Here is a 14,123-nt window from a genome sequence, read left to right as displayed (position 1 = left end):
AATCTGTCTGTGACACATCGAGCTGAATTCCTGTCCAGTCCAGTCCAGGTATCCAGTCCACAAATTCATTCATTTTCTATCTACTGCTCATAACTCTTATTTTTGGGCTGCATGTTCTTTTTATCCAAACAGAAGCTCCCAGCCAATCAGTGAACATGAACAATACTGACCAATCACAAGCTTTATAGAACAAAGCTCCTCCCTCTGTTTACTTTTCCAGAAGAAGAAAGTGAAGACGATCCTGCCGTTCAGGTATTTTATTCAACATTTGTAAACTCCATGTTATGTTACAGTACAAACTAATATTCTGTAAACTGGAAGTAAGCTGCAGTGCTGCAGATTTTGATCGTGAGGATTACAGATGGAATAAAACGAGTTACAGTCAAGATTCTTCTCAACAGGGAAAGTAAAAGTTAAACCAGCAGGTCTGATCTCTGGAAAAGAAAATGGCTTCAAAATCTTTCTCAGAAGAGGATCTCTCCTGTCCTGTGTGCTATGAAATCTTCAAGGATCCTCTCATCATGTCCTGTAGCCACAGCGTCTGTAAAGTTTGTCTACAGAAGTTCTGGGAGAGTAAAGAATCTCGAGAATGTCCAGTCTGTAGGAGAAGGAGCTCAAAAGAAGAACCTCCTCCTAATCTTGCTTTAAAGAACCTGTGTGAGTCCTTCTCAGTAGAAAAGATCCAGAGATGTTCAGCAGGATCTGAGGTTCTCTGCAGTCAACACGGTGAGAAACTCAAACTCTTCTGTCTGGAGGAACAGCAGCTTGTGTGTTTGGTGTGTCGGGATTCAGCCAAACACAGAAACCACAGATTCCAGCCTGTAGATGAAGCAGCAGTGGAATTTAAGGTATCATCAAATTATACAGTTATGGTCGGTATAATCAGTCAAACTTTTGTCTTCATCAACCTATTTAAATATATGATCAATTTTTTATGTTATTTTTAAAATATAATAATTTTTTCTAGCAACACACTTTTAAAACAAACCCAATACTGACCTGAAGGTTTCAGGTCTGTTACATGATGAATCTTTTTTTCTGATTTTTTCAGGAGAATCTGAAGATGAAACTGAAGCCCCTACAGGAGACGCTGAAGATCTTTAAAGACGTTAAACTTACCTGGAATCAAACAGCAGAGAAGATTCAAGTAAAATAATAAAATACAACATTACAAACACTGAATATCAATAATACTGTACAGCTACAATTTAGCAATAAGAACAAAGACTGTAAACAGAATATTAACAATATCAACGTTAATCACACACAGATCCAGACCCAACACACAGAGAGGAGGATTAAGGAGGAGTTTCAGAAGCTTCACCAGTTTCTACGAGATGAAGAAGCAGCCAGGATAGCAGCACTGAGGGAGGAAGAGGAGCAGAAGAGTCAGATGATGAAGGAGAAGATGGAGAAGATGAGTAGAGAGATATCATCTCTTTCAGACACAATCAGAGCCGTAGAAGAGGAGATGGGAGCTGAAGACGTCTCATTCCTGCAGGTACCAAGACTGTTCTTGCTCTACCAGGATTTTTATAGATTTTATTAATAATAACTGGCATGTTCCTGTTTCTCAGAACTACAGAACCACCATTACAAGGTAACTGACAGGCTTCTCTATCATCTCTGTGGTTCTGAACCCAAACCCACAGCAGCTCTGACTCCTGAATGTTAATCCAGAACCCAGTGCAGACTGGAGCATCCAGAGAGGCTTTCAGGAGCCCTGATCCATGTGGAGAAACACCTGGAGAACCTGAAGTTCACAGTCTGGGAGAAGATGCAGGAGATTATTCACAGTGAGTCAATAATGAATTTGTGAGGATAGCATAGAAACTGCAGCAAAGTTTACAGTCTGAGAAAGATGCTGGAGATTGTTTACTATAGTGAGTTATCATAAACAGAAACATGTATTAATAAATAACAATATTTGTGTTTATTCAGTCATATCAATCCTAACTTCTGAATATAAAATATCAGACCTGCATCTTCTCTACCAAACCTCATGTGTGTGTTTTTCTCTCTTCAGCTCCTGTGACTCTGAATCCCATCACTGCTCATCCACGACTCGTCCTGTCTGAAGATCTGACCAGTGTGAGATACAGTGATGAGATACAGAATCTTCCTGATAATCCAGAGAGATTTGATCTGTATGCAGCTGTTCTGGGTTCTGAGGGCTTCAACTCAGGGACTCACTGCTGGGATGTTGATGTCGGGGAAAATACACGCTGGGTACTGGGTGTCATGACAGAATCTGCGGAGAGGAAGGGAGAAGTTTTCAGCAGGAGTGGAATCTGGTATATGTGTTATTATGATGGTAAATATGGAGCAGGTTCTACACCGAATCCAGATTCTCTCCTCAGTGTTAACAGGAAGCTGCAGAAGATCAGAGTGACGCTGGACTGGGACGGAGGAAATTTGTCGTTCTCTGATGCTGTTAATAACACACATCTACACACTCACACACACACTTTCACTGAGAGAGTCTTTCCTTACTTTTCTACTGTCTGTGAACTCTCTCCTCTGAGGATCTTAGCAGTGAAGGTTCGTGTATCAGTAGAACATCAGAGCTGAAGATGATGCTGCATCAGTTTCTGGGTTTTAAACATCACAGAAACGAGTCCCAGAGTCTGATGCTTGTTTCTCTCGTTTTTTTGTCAGTCTATAAAACTCAAATTTGGGGTGTTTTTGATGGTGATGATGATGATGGTATTAGTGCCAGGATAGCAGCACTGAGGGAGGATGGTATTTGTGGGAGGAGTTGAATCCTACCAGCTCCACCTACCATCTGCCTATTGGTCACCTTCACCTATATAAAGAGACTTCGGATGGTGTTCTGAAGGTCCCCAGGGTCTGCTAGGCCCTTACTCTTTTGGGAGGTCCCCAGGGTCCATGGAGATCTGCAAGGAGCACCGTTGGGGATCTCATTCGTGTGTCGTGTTGCTTTGTGTGACAAACCCTTTGTTGTTAGCCCCGGTCCTGATGCAGATCGAGTCTCCACCAAGGAGAGGAACCGAGCAGACTGGTCCAAGCTCCTGTGGTCCCTTTATTATTTCATTTTGTATTACATGAAAGCAGTAACGTTTTGTACGTGTAATGTTCCCATCTCGTGTACCAGTGGTTACCAACATTTACCCGGGCGTGGCAGGACTGAGGTGCTTTAAACATAATAAATAGAGAGCGTGATGGAAACCCCAACAGCGGCGTGAGATTCTTTCTCCCCAGCTGGCCTCATTTCTCTGCATACTTCACCAGAGTTTTCCTCCACTACACACCAACCATCCAGCTGTAGTGAGAAAAGTGGCAAACATACGAACGATAATCATTTTACATCACGACCACAGACTTTCTCTACTAAACAAGGATCCATTTTATACCAAATCATTATATTTCATTCTATTCTATTATTATATTTAATTATATTTAATTTTGGACTTGTCTGGGTTATTAAACATTTGGAAGGGCCAACAAGAGGAGCCTGGGGAAGGAGCCAACAGGAAGTGGTGGCCTAGTGGTCAAAGAAGCGGCCTCGTAATCCGAAGGTTTAATCCTGGTCTGCCAAGGTGCCACTGAGGTCCCCTTGATGAATGTATCGTCCCCACACACTGCTCCCCGGGCGCCTGTCATGGTGCCCACTGCTCACCAAGGGTGATGGTTAAATTCAGAGGACACATTTCATCTTGTCACCATGTGCTGTGCTGCTGTGTATCACAATGACAATCACTTCACTTCAAGAGGGGCCTGGGGGAGGAACCGGGGATGAACAAAGCAAAAATAAACCAAGACACGTCCATGACACAGTTTGCAATAAATTAAGAACAAACCAGAGCCATTCCAGCAACTTTATTCCATCTTTAGCCACATACACACAGACACGCCCACATAGCCACTCAATCTCCCACAATGCCTTTTCATACTCAGCCCAATATGCAATTCTTATAACATATAGTGTATATATATAGTATGGATATTATGGTGTTTATGTGCGGGGGAAATGTAGTGCATGTGCAAAGTAAAAGTGGTGGGTGTGCAAAGTAAAAGTAGAACGTGTGAAAGCTTATTGAGGAGGTTGTACAAGACTAGACTTGCTCACATGTGTGAGCTTTTCTTGATATGTGGTCTAGGGGACGCCTCATAGTGCAGAGTTCACTACTTCACTGGTAGCTGCTGCTGGAGTCTTAATAATGTATGTAAAATAGTACATTAGACATGTATTTTTAGGATATGTCATCATTCTCAACTTCTTATTACTGGACATCATTATTTTACATTCACATAATTTGGATGCATGAGAAGACATATAAATCAGTTGGTTGATCTACTGTTTATTTACTTCCCTTGAGATATGGAACTTCATACCAATAAAATAATCCACTAACACAACTCTGGAGAGCCGAGGTTTACAGGTTACGCTACATTTTCAGGGTGTCAAATTTCAGTTTTACTTCATGGCTCACCGGTTATTTCACATCACCTGCCCTCTGTCAACTTTACATATGTGAGAGGATCAAAGATTGAATAATGATCTACAAACTGCTATACTACAGCAATCCTATGTCCTTGGCTGCTGTGAAATCACTGTACATAGTTGCAGATTTATTGTAATGCACTGTGGAATTGTTCATGTAAATTATTGTGAAAGACATGCAACCAAAATGTTTACTTTTTTTTTTTTTTACAATGTTTTTACATCATTTACAGCATTTATCAGACGCCCTTATCCAGTAGTGCCAGGGACAGTCCCCCTGGAGACACTCGGGGTGAAGTGTCCTGCCCTTGTTGCATATTTATAACCGGATCCTTCAGATATCTTCTTTTCACACCATTAAAGGCTATAAATATGCAGATTACAACACTGTTTCTAAACCAGCTGCAGGGTGAACTGCATCGCCAAACAGTACAATATAATGCAGAAATATAAAGTATGACAACGTCAATACAAGCAACGACATTCACAACTTTGCAGAGTAAAAATGAAGTAGAACACATAAATGAAAAGAAAGTGCAAGTATGAAGGTTTGTAATTGAAAGAGTGGAGCGTTTCTCTGATTTTACACATTCTGACATATATACAGATGCCCAGGTTACAGTGTAGTAATTGTGGTGTTTTTATGTAAATGTCTGTAACCACGTAAACCACATTCACATAATTCACACTCAACAAACTTCAAACTACATCCAGTAACTTCATACAGACTTCACCTAATGCTTCAAGGAATAAAAAGAGACTTACGTATGTAGAAAATTAGTATAAAAGCGACAAAAACCAGCAGAATCACAGGCAGCACAACTCTGTTCCTAGAGGAACCTGCTCCATCTGTAACAAGATATGATCATAAGATCTCACAGCATGATAATATGAAATACTTTCACAATATCACCATATAATACATGTATAATTCAGTATTTAATTTTAATATAGTTGGGAATAATGAGATTTATCTGGACCTGATCCGCAGCAACTTAAAGATCTAGAAGGAGATCCAGGGACAGGCTTGGACAAAATATGGACTTCAAATCCAACAAAGAATATAAAAATGTGTAAATCAGTCAAATCAGTTTTATGCTGTTTTATTGTATTTAATTATTTTATATTTAGTTGTGGTTTGTATTTGATTCTTACTTGTTTCTTGATGTTTCCTCCCTGCTGCTTTCTTCTCTACAAACACATGAAGGATTTTTCTGCACCAGTTCTGGCTGAATTCACCATCTACACGATTCCAGTCACTGTACTGGTTCCAGTTTGAAGCTACTAGAGCAGCCAGTTCAGAATCAGGTTCCCATATTTGGGTCGTGGTGTTGAAGGTCAGAAAGTCGTCACCATTTAGACCCCATTTGTCAAAACTTGTGACCTCTGACCTGTTGCCAGAGCAGCCGCGGCGTCTCAGGAAGAAACCTGCAATAATTTATAATATTTAATATTTAATATTTTTTTACTTGGTTTCAGATGAAATGCAACACTAAATGGTGCTGGACATTTCACAATTGAATTAAGCATAAGAACAAATTCTCATTTTCAACATTATATATTATATTATGGCCTGTTTAGTTTCCTGTGTGAATTATTGTACAGAAACAGATTTAAATCGTCTAACCTGTTGTTCCAGTGATCATTTTCAGGATTTCCAAATATCGTGTTACTTGTTCATGGTATTGATCCCTACAGAAGTCCCGTCTTTCATTCAGATCTTCAGTATTGAATGTTTGATGGACCCAGTCCTGTCTGGGTTCGTCTCTTAGGCTATCATCACAATAAAAGACGGTTTCACCGTCAAACACAGTCGTCTGATGGAAACTTTTGTAATTGTTCAGTTCCTCCTGCAGTGTGAACCGGAACTCCAGACTGTGATGTTCTGCACAAAAATGAATGTCAAAAATCAATAGTTGCTTCAAGGTAAAACGTTGCAGTTTATTTTGATAGAACTAGTCAGGTAAATCAGGTTCGGTCAGATCCACTTCTTGTTACTGAACAGTACAGATTAATTCACATCCTGTCGACATTTAAACATTAAATTTTTTACGGGTTAACCTGAAAAATCATTACTTACCCAAACTTTTTGTTGGTAATTGTATGAATATTAAAAATAAGACAAAATAGTCCAGTAACGGATGATGATGATGTGATTCATCCGACAACCATGTGGTTCCGTCCATTCCACACAAGCTTTTACTTTATCAGCACAACTGTCTAGATAGTTCAGAACTTTAAGATATTTAAGATAAGTTCTCATGCAGGCAGTAACTCGGAATCGGCCCCACTTCCTGGCTACCTTTCCCCGCCTACTTCCTGGCTACCTTTCGCCTAGACCCTCCCCTCCTTCTTCTCTGCCCATATACTGCGTATAAACACTAGGGGTGACGCTCTTTTCACAGGAATCAGTGTCTATCAGGGCCAAGGTGCAATACAGAATTAAAGCACCATAAATCGGCAAATTTAAGAAACGAGCCGTGACTAAATTGATAGAGAAGCGGTTTTTGAAAATATCACACAATTTTATGTTCAAAATGTAATCTGCATATGGGTATTTTTTTATTTAAAATAAACTTAAAATACACGCCTACATGCAGAACAATGCAAAAATACGACAACCACAAAAAAGGGGGGAGCAATGTTCACTGAAAGAGCCTGAGCTCACTCATACATAAAGTGAAAGTGATTAATTGTCACATGTGACACCCCACAACACAGCACCCAGTGCAATGTGGTCTCTGCATTTAAACATCGCCTGAGGGAGACATGACATTTGTCTAAATGAACTATGGACAATGAGCTGTACACAATACACAATTTTCAGACAAGGAAAATTAAGCATCTTTTTTAACATGAAAGTTGAATAATAAAATCTAACTTATGAAATGTTATGCCTTGATTCTTCATCATTACAGCCGTATGCGACACAAAAGTCCCACATCAGAGCAGTGTGGTTGGAACCCCGTCCAGATATGAAATACGACAGCAGTATTGATGCCTGCTGAAAGGCTGAATGTAACATCTATTTTTATTTTATATCTATGCTTCTCTGCAAGTTTCAGGAAGAGGTCCAAAGTCAATATTGGAGACAGTACTTTGTAATTTATTATTCCTCTCAATACTTCACTTTAGCTTGTTATATATCCACTCTAAAAACTGCTGGGTTTAAAACAATCACCCAGCTCTGATTTAAAAAAGGGACCAACCCAACAAGTTGGGTTACACGTTTAACCCAGCATGCTGAGTTTTGATTTTTAACCCAACTATTAGTTAAAATTACTACACTGCTGGGTTGAATGAAACCCAGAATGGGTAAAAAGTTTTATCTAGAAACTTGTGATTAAAATTACTAAAAAATATTCTACAGCAATACATACTGCAGTATACATGTAAGATAAATTGTGTCCATATGAATTGTTGGTAAAAATAAACCTATTTGCAAGCCTATTTGCTCTAATCAGTGCAAAGTAATTGTGCAACAATCCAGACGCAGCATCAAGAGCTGTGCTATAAGCATAATTGTGTCCTACCCTGTTAGATCATTCTTCAGCTTCTGAACCTTTGGAACTTCTAAACCTTTAATTTCACATTACCTGCTGAATGAAGGTAAAATTGTTTTTCAAGCAGATCGGGTGCTGCAGGTGAAGTGCGTAGGTAAAGCCAAACAAGAGGCACATTGCTTGAGGTAGGTTGGTGAGTGCTTCCATTGCCAGGTTGCCCTCTCGGATGACGCCCAGTCTTGAGGGGTTGAGTTGTGGCAATGCTGGGCTTGCAGCACTGTTGTCCTCGTAGCAGAAGATTCCCACTGGGATGTCCATGGAGTCTCCCTCAGTAAGACTCTACATAGTGCAAGAAACAAGACAAAAAGAGAACATTCAGGTTAACAGCAATTCGTCTACAATCAGCTGTATAGAATTATTTAATATTACGATTTTTATAATTCAATGTGGTTTTATTTTAGGCACTGTAAACAAGCTATTTGTGTGTGTTTATATATTGGTGTCTTTCATGTTGTGACAGTAGGTGGTATATTACACAATTTCATATTTGAATGGTACAAATGGAGAAAGCGTTTAGTCACTGAACTGCTCTTGAAGAACATGATTATGTCCGAATTCTCCAAGAATGATTGGAAGTCCTCTCAGGACAAGGCATCTAATGGCTGTTGGCTCTGTGCTCTGTAAAGAGGTATAAAACACACTTGAATGTAGAACAAAGGAAATATATCTTATATCAGTTTATTTGTCCATATAGAGAAATACCACAAGGGAAGATGGGAGAACAAGTTTATGTATTGAACTAACCATCAATACCATTACAAGAAGAAAAGAGAAATATTAACCCACTGTTGTGTGTTGTAGCAGGTCAGCTAATTGCTTTCCTATCTGACCTGTCTTCCTCTTGAAAATTTCCATCAAACTTGGACACAACCCATCAAGATTTCTACCAACAATCCTGTTAAATTCCAGGTAAACCTGAAAAATATTAAATATGCTCAGTTTTGAGTTATTTATAACACAAATACACCTTTCTGAACATGATGTATGAAAAAGAAATAAGAAAAAAACCTTAAAGGACAAATTCACAAACCTGCTTTCAGTGAAAAGTGCTGGCCAGCGTTGGATCATCTGCTTGATGTGAGGCTCATCCTTTACAACCTCTTCTTGTCTAAGAGCAAATGTGATTCTTAGTTCTTGCATAACTTCCATGTTTTGGCCTGTAATGTTTAAAAATCTGTGCTCTTCTGCCAGATAGCAGAGCAGTACTTGCATTTCCAAAGCATTTTAAAGTGGCTTTAAACAAAACTACTAGTGCAACAAAAAAATTGGCATATGTTGAAAGTGGGTATTTACTTTTTCAAACCTACTTTGAAATAATTCGAATTCTACATTACTTTTGCAAATCTGTATGTATGGAAGTAGAGAGCTATTCACAATGCTGCAAGTATCAAATAATCCCTGTTCACTTAATATGACCTCATAATTTACACGCATTCAAATGCACATTTCAAACTACAAATGTTCCAGCAGTTTCTAATTAGTAGTATTTAAACCGAGAAAACAACTCACCTTGTTCATCCACAAAATGGTTTCCTCGTTACAGCAATGAAAAACTCCTTTAAAAGGGTCCAGACAAATGTAGACAGAAAGGTATACTTCTAAAATACACCATAAAATCCAAAACCCCTTTTACAGCGTATATGCAAAATAAAGCTTACCGATCTCCGTGTGAGTGAATACACACAAATTGGTGGTGCCAATGCAGTCGCAAGATATTTACAAGTGTTATTTAGCAAGATATTAAGCAGTGTTAACATAGCAAGTGATATTTAGCAAGATATTAAGCAGTGTTAGCATAGCTAGTCTTAGTTAGCAAGATATTAAGCAGCGTTAGTATGCTGCCCTCGCTCTGGGTTTTCTAGTCTCCACCAGCTAGACGGCGAGATGACGATGCTCCAATAAACAGACTTGTATTTGCTTTTCTGTGCTGCTTTATTGAAGAATGGCCTCTGACCATTGCCTTCTCTATGACCATCGTAAAACTGAAAAAATTCAAATGTGACGATCAGCTAAATAAGATAGCAAATTAGCTCGTTACATGCGCACAGCAAACTAACACAAAATACACATTTCTAACGCTACTAATATACAAATAATTATATTCTTGCTCAATACGGGAATGCTTCGGCACTATGTTCCGCCATCTGAATTCTTATTCTCCCGTTTTCAGAGTAACCAAAAATAATATGACGAGACAGCCACTAGAGGGCGCTATAGGCCAACTTACTGCCTGCACAAGGCAGAATACTCCCCACCTAGTACAATATAATTGTGCTACTTACATGTAACCTTTTACATGAACATTTGAACAGTTAAAACAGTGTACAGGTCTAGTAACCTTATTTATCATCTGCTAAAAGCAAAACCATATCAGCAATGGGTCTCAAAAACACTTTTACATTGCCGTCTTTAACAACCTTCACTTCTGCTTTTCGAACCTTATTGTCCTTGCTCTCAAAGGTTCTCACAACCTTTCCCATAGACCAGTCATTTCTATGTGTGAGAGCATCTTTCAATAACACAATGTCACCAACATTTATGTTTGGCTTATCATCAGTCCATTTTCTTCTTTGCTGTAGAGTCATTCACTTTTCCACTGTTTCCAAAAAGAGTCTGCCAGACACTGCACTTGCTTCCATTGCTTTGTGTAGAGGTCTGGAGGTGCAAAGCTTCCTGTTGGTGCAGATACTGCATTAGTCTTTTGGGTAAGAAGCATTGCTGGAGTTAGGAGGTTTGGCTTGTCTGGGTCTGTTGACACTGGTACGAGTGGTCTTGCATTCAAAATTGCCATTACTTCCGCCATGAATGTACTCAACACTTCATGTGTGAGTTGAACGTGTGCAGCTTTCAAAAGAATTCCATCGAGGATGCGCCTAGCAACCCCAATGAGTCTCTCCCATGATCCACCCATATGTGAGGAATGTGCATCCTTTCTCCTGTAGGTAAGAGTTTAGACCTGTGTCCTGGTAATCAATTTTCAGCTGATTGCATGCTCCAACAAAATTTGTTCCTCTATCAGAACGGAGAATTTGAGCTGGGTGTCGGAGGTGCATCTGTCTCCATACCATGCATAAAACCTGCTGGTGGCAGTGGTGGCCTAGCGGTTAAGGAAGCGGCCCCGTAAACAGAAGGTTGCCGGTTCGAATCCTGATCCACCAAGGTGCCACTGAGGTGCCACTGAGCAAAGCACCGTCCCCACACACTGCTCCCCGGGCGCCTGTCATGGCTGCCCACTGCTCACTCAGGGTGATGGGATAAATGCAGAGGACAAATTTCACTGTGTGCACTGTGTGCTGTTGGTGGAAGCTAATGCTGTGCACTGTGTATCACATGTGACAATCACTTCACTTTTAAACTTTAATAAAGCTGGATGTTGACATTGATTCAATGAGCTCAATGTGTACAGCTCTTGTAGACATGCAGGTGAAAAGTACAGCGTTTACTGTCTGCAGTTCCTCCTCTAGTACGACGTGTAGTAACTGTCCAGGGACCAAAGACGTCCAGCCCTACACTTGTGAATGGTGGCATGGGTAACAGCCGGTCAACAGGTAAATCTGCCATTTTTTGTGTCTGCAATCGTCCTCTAAGTTTTCGACAGAGAACACACTTGTAAATGACAGAAGAGACAAGACGTTTACTGCCGATAATCCAAAATCCAGCTGCTCTGAGCGCTCCTTCTGTTATATGACGCCCCTGATGCGCCACCTTGTCATGATAGTATCTAACAAGAAGGACAGCTACATGATGAGCATTACGGATGATGAGTGGATGTTTCTCATCTTTAGTTAGGTTAGCAAGTACCAAGCGCCCTCCTATTCTGAGGAGTCCTTCGTCATCAATGACAGGATTTAACTTCCTGAGACAACTTTGTTTTGGAAGTGGCTGGTCTGCGTTTATGCATCTGTACTCGTCTTTGAACGTTTCATTTTCTACTGTGTGAATGATAAACTTAGCAGCTTTAGACACTTCATCTACTGTGTTAGTATTATTTAAACACTTCCAACCTTTACTTTCTGTGTCTGTTTTCTTGAATGATGCCGCCACACGTTTTAGTGATGCAATAGTGTTGCATAATCTCATCCATTGAGAGAATCTTTCAAAACGACATGGCTCTAGCTGTTTTACTGAGGTATTGGTAGCAAGAGTTTTGATATCAGGTCTGATCTCTGCATCTATGCCAGGGTCGATCAGAGCAAAGGTGTCACAGTAAGATGTCTCTGTGTCATGTATCGTCAAAAAAGAAGGACCACTGAACCAGTTGGTGGAAGCTAATGTGGTAGGTATGTAAACCCACTGTGCTGGATGTGTGGTCTTTCTGATTCTGCTCACTCGGTTAGCAACGTAAGTGTAGAACCTTCTTGTGTTGTTGTGTATATAACCAAGGACGATTTTACTATCCGTGAAAAATCTAACAGTATCCAGTTCAATGTCCATCTCATCTCTGATCCGCTCGTACATCTCTACAGCTAAAACCGCTGCACATAACTCTAATCTAGGGACAGTGTGGGCAGGTCGGGGGGCTACTTTGGACTTGCCCATTATGAAACCTGTATGCCACTGACCTTCACTTTCGAGAGCTCTCAGATATGCCACTGCTCCTATGGCCATGGTGGAGGCATCTGAAAATATGCACAGCTCCTTTTTCACTGCAGTAGCCTGTGAGAATGGAAGATAACACCTTGGTATCTGTAGCTGCTCAAGATCCTTCAATGAGTCCCTCCATTTGTTCCATTCCTCTTCTCTATCCACAGGAAGTGGTTCATCCCAGTCCTCTTGCCCTGTAGATAGTTCACGGAGAAGAGCTTTTCCCTGCATTGTGATGGGTGACACGAAAACTAGCGGATCGTATAAGCTGTTCACAATGGCCAAGACACCTCTCCTGGTGAATGGTTTTTGTTCAGTAGTGACGTGGAAGGTAAAACAGTCATTTTCAAGGTTCCACAGTACCCCTAAACTCCTTTGCAGGGGTATGTTGTCCTTTTCTAAATCCAAGTCTTTTAGATCCTTTGCTCTCTCTGCAGCAGGAAATGCTTCCACTACTTTATGGTCATTAGAAGCTATTTTGTGTAGCTTTAGGTTTGATTGCGCCAGCATGCTTTGCGCACTTGTGAGTACCTTGATAGCTTCTTCTGCTGTTTCTGTGGACGCAAGGCCATCGTCCACATAAAAGTGTCTCATGACAAACTGCTTTGCATCATGTCCATGCTCCTTTTCTCCCTCGACTGCAGCACGCCTCATGCAGTGAATAGCTACAGCTGGAGAGGGACTGTTTCCAAACACATGAACCTTCATCCTATAGTCACAAATGCCTTTCTTAGGATCATTGTCTTCATACCAAAGGAATCTTAAATAGTCCCTATGATCCTTTCTCACTTCAAAACAATAAAACATTTGCTGTACATCAGCTGAAAACGCTACAGGCTCCTTCCTGAAACGCATAAGGACACCTAGTAGTGTATTGTTTAAGTCGGGTCCACTTAACAATACCTTGTTAAGGGAATGTCCTTCAAACTCTGCACTTGAGTCAAACACAACTCTCAACTGGTCTGGTTTCTGAGGGTGGTACACACCGAAGGATGGTAAGTACCAGTGTTCTTTGTCTGAGTCCAAAGGAGGTGCGAGCTCTGCATGGTCATTGTCCAGCATGTTTTGTATGAACTCTATGTACTGTCTTGTCATTTCTGGGTTGCGATCCAGTGTTTTTCTGAGGCACTGGAGGCGTTTAAGTGCTTGCATTCTGTTACTTGGAAGCTGTGGTCTCGGACAGCGAAATGGCAAAGGTGCCACCCAGCTATTACCTTCGTTTTGATACACTTCCTTTTCCAAAATATCAATGAAGTCCTTGTCGTCTACTGACAGAGCCGGTTTGTCATCATCTGTTGTTGTGTGAAAAAACATTTCTCCAAGTTGGTTAGCGTTGTTTTGAGGGGTAGATGTGGTATTACACTGGTAGTTGTAACCACCTGACTCCTTGATCTGGAACGTGTTGGGGCATGGGCAGAGATAAGAAGCACGGCTGTTCTGAAGAACATGTGTTTTGAGAACCTTCACATTAGTTGGTTTATGCATCTTCCCCATGCAGACTTCCCCAACTA

General features: G+C 40.6%; 1 protein-coding gene and 1 long non-coding RNA gene across 2 annotated transcripts; one reads left to right on the top strand and one right to left on the bottom strand.

Annotated features, from left to right (window-relative positions):
* Nucleotides 1-206: 206 nt before the first annotated feature.
* On the top strand, nucleotides 207-2,703 carry LOC114797457 (zinc-binding protein A33-like). Its single transcript, XM_028992432.1, has 7 exons — nucleotides 207-252; nucleotides 402-848; nucleotides 1,052-1,147; nucleotides 1,271-1,501; nucleotides 1,578-1,600; nucleotides 1,681-1,796; nucleotides 2,027-2,703. Exons 2-7 carry the CDS (start codon nucleotides 447-449, stop codon nucleotides 2,569-2,571), a joined length of 1,413 nt encoding a protein of 470 aa, XP_028848265.1. The 5' UTR covers nucleotides 207-252; nucleotides 402-446; the 3' UTR covers nucleotides 2,572-2,703.
* A 1,038-nt stretch (nucleotides 2,704-3,741) lies between these two features.
* Nucleotides 3,742-6,780, bottom strand: LOC114797469 (uncharacterized). The gene is made up of 5 exons (XR_003750865.1): nucleotides 6,546-6,780; nucleotides 6,093-6,350; nucleotides 5,621-5,893; nucleotides 5,446-5,508; nucleotides 3,742-5,314 (listed from the first exon to the last, which is right to left on the bottom strand). It is a non-coding gene; the product is annotated as an uncharacterized LOC114797469 (long non-coding RNA).
* Nucleotides 6,781-14,123: the final 7,343 nt, after the last annotated feature.

The sequence above is a fragment of the Denticeps clupeoides genome, chromosome 9, assembly GCF_900700375.1.
Source record: "Denticeps clupeoides chromosome 9, fDenClu1.1, whole genome shotgun sequence".
Taxonomy (NCBI): Eukaryota; Metazoa; Chordata; class Actinopteri; order Clupeiformes; family Denticipitidae; genus Denticeps; species Denticeps clupeoides.
The sequence above is the reverse complement of the archived record's forward strand: the minus strand, read 5'-3'. Positions and strand labels throughout refer to the sequence as shown.

What these genes read in the sequence shown, in the direction of transcription:
- LOC114797457 (XM_028992432.1), top strand. Translation starts at nt 447, where the DNA reads ATGGCTTCAAAATCTTTCTCAGAAGAGGATCTCTCCTGTCCTGTGTGC. An exon ending in AAACAGCAGAGAAGATTCAA is followed by an intron (nt 1,148 to 1,270) that starts GTAAAATAATAA and finishes AATCACACACAG; the next exon opens with ATCCAGACCCAACACACAGA. An exon ending in AAGACGTCTCATTCCTGCAG is followed by an intron (nt 1,502 to 1,577) that starts GTACCAAGACTG and finishes CCTGTTTCTCAG; the next exon opens with AACTACAGAACCACCATTAC.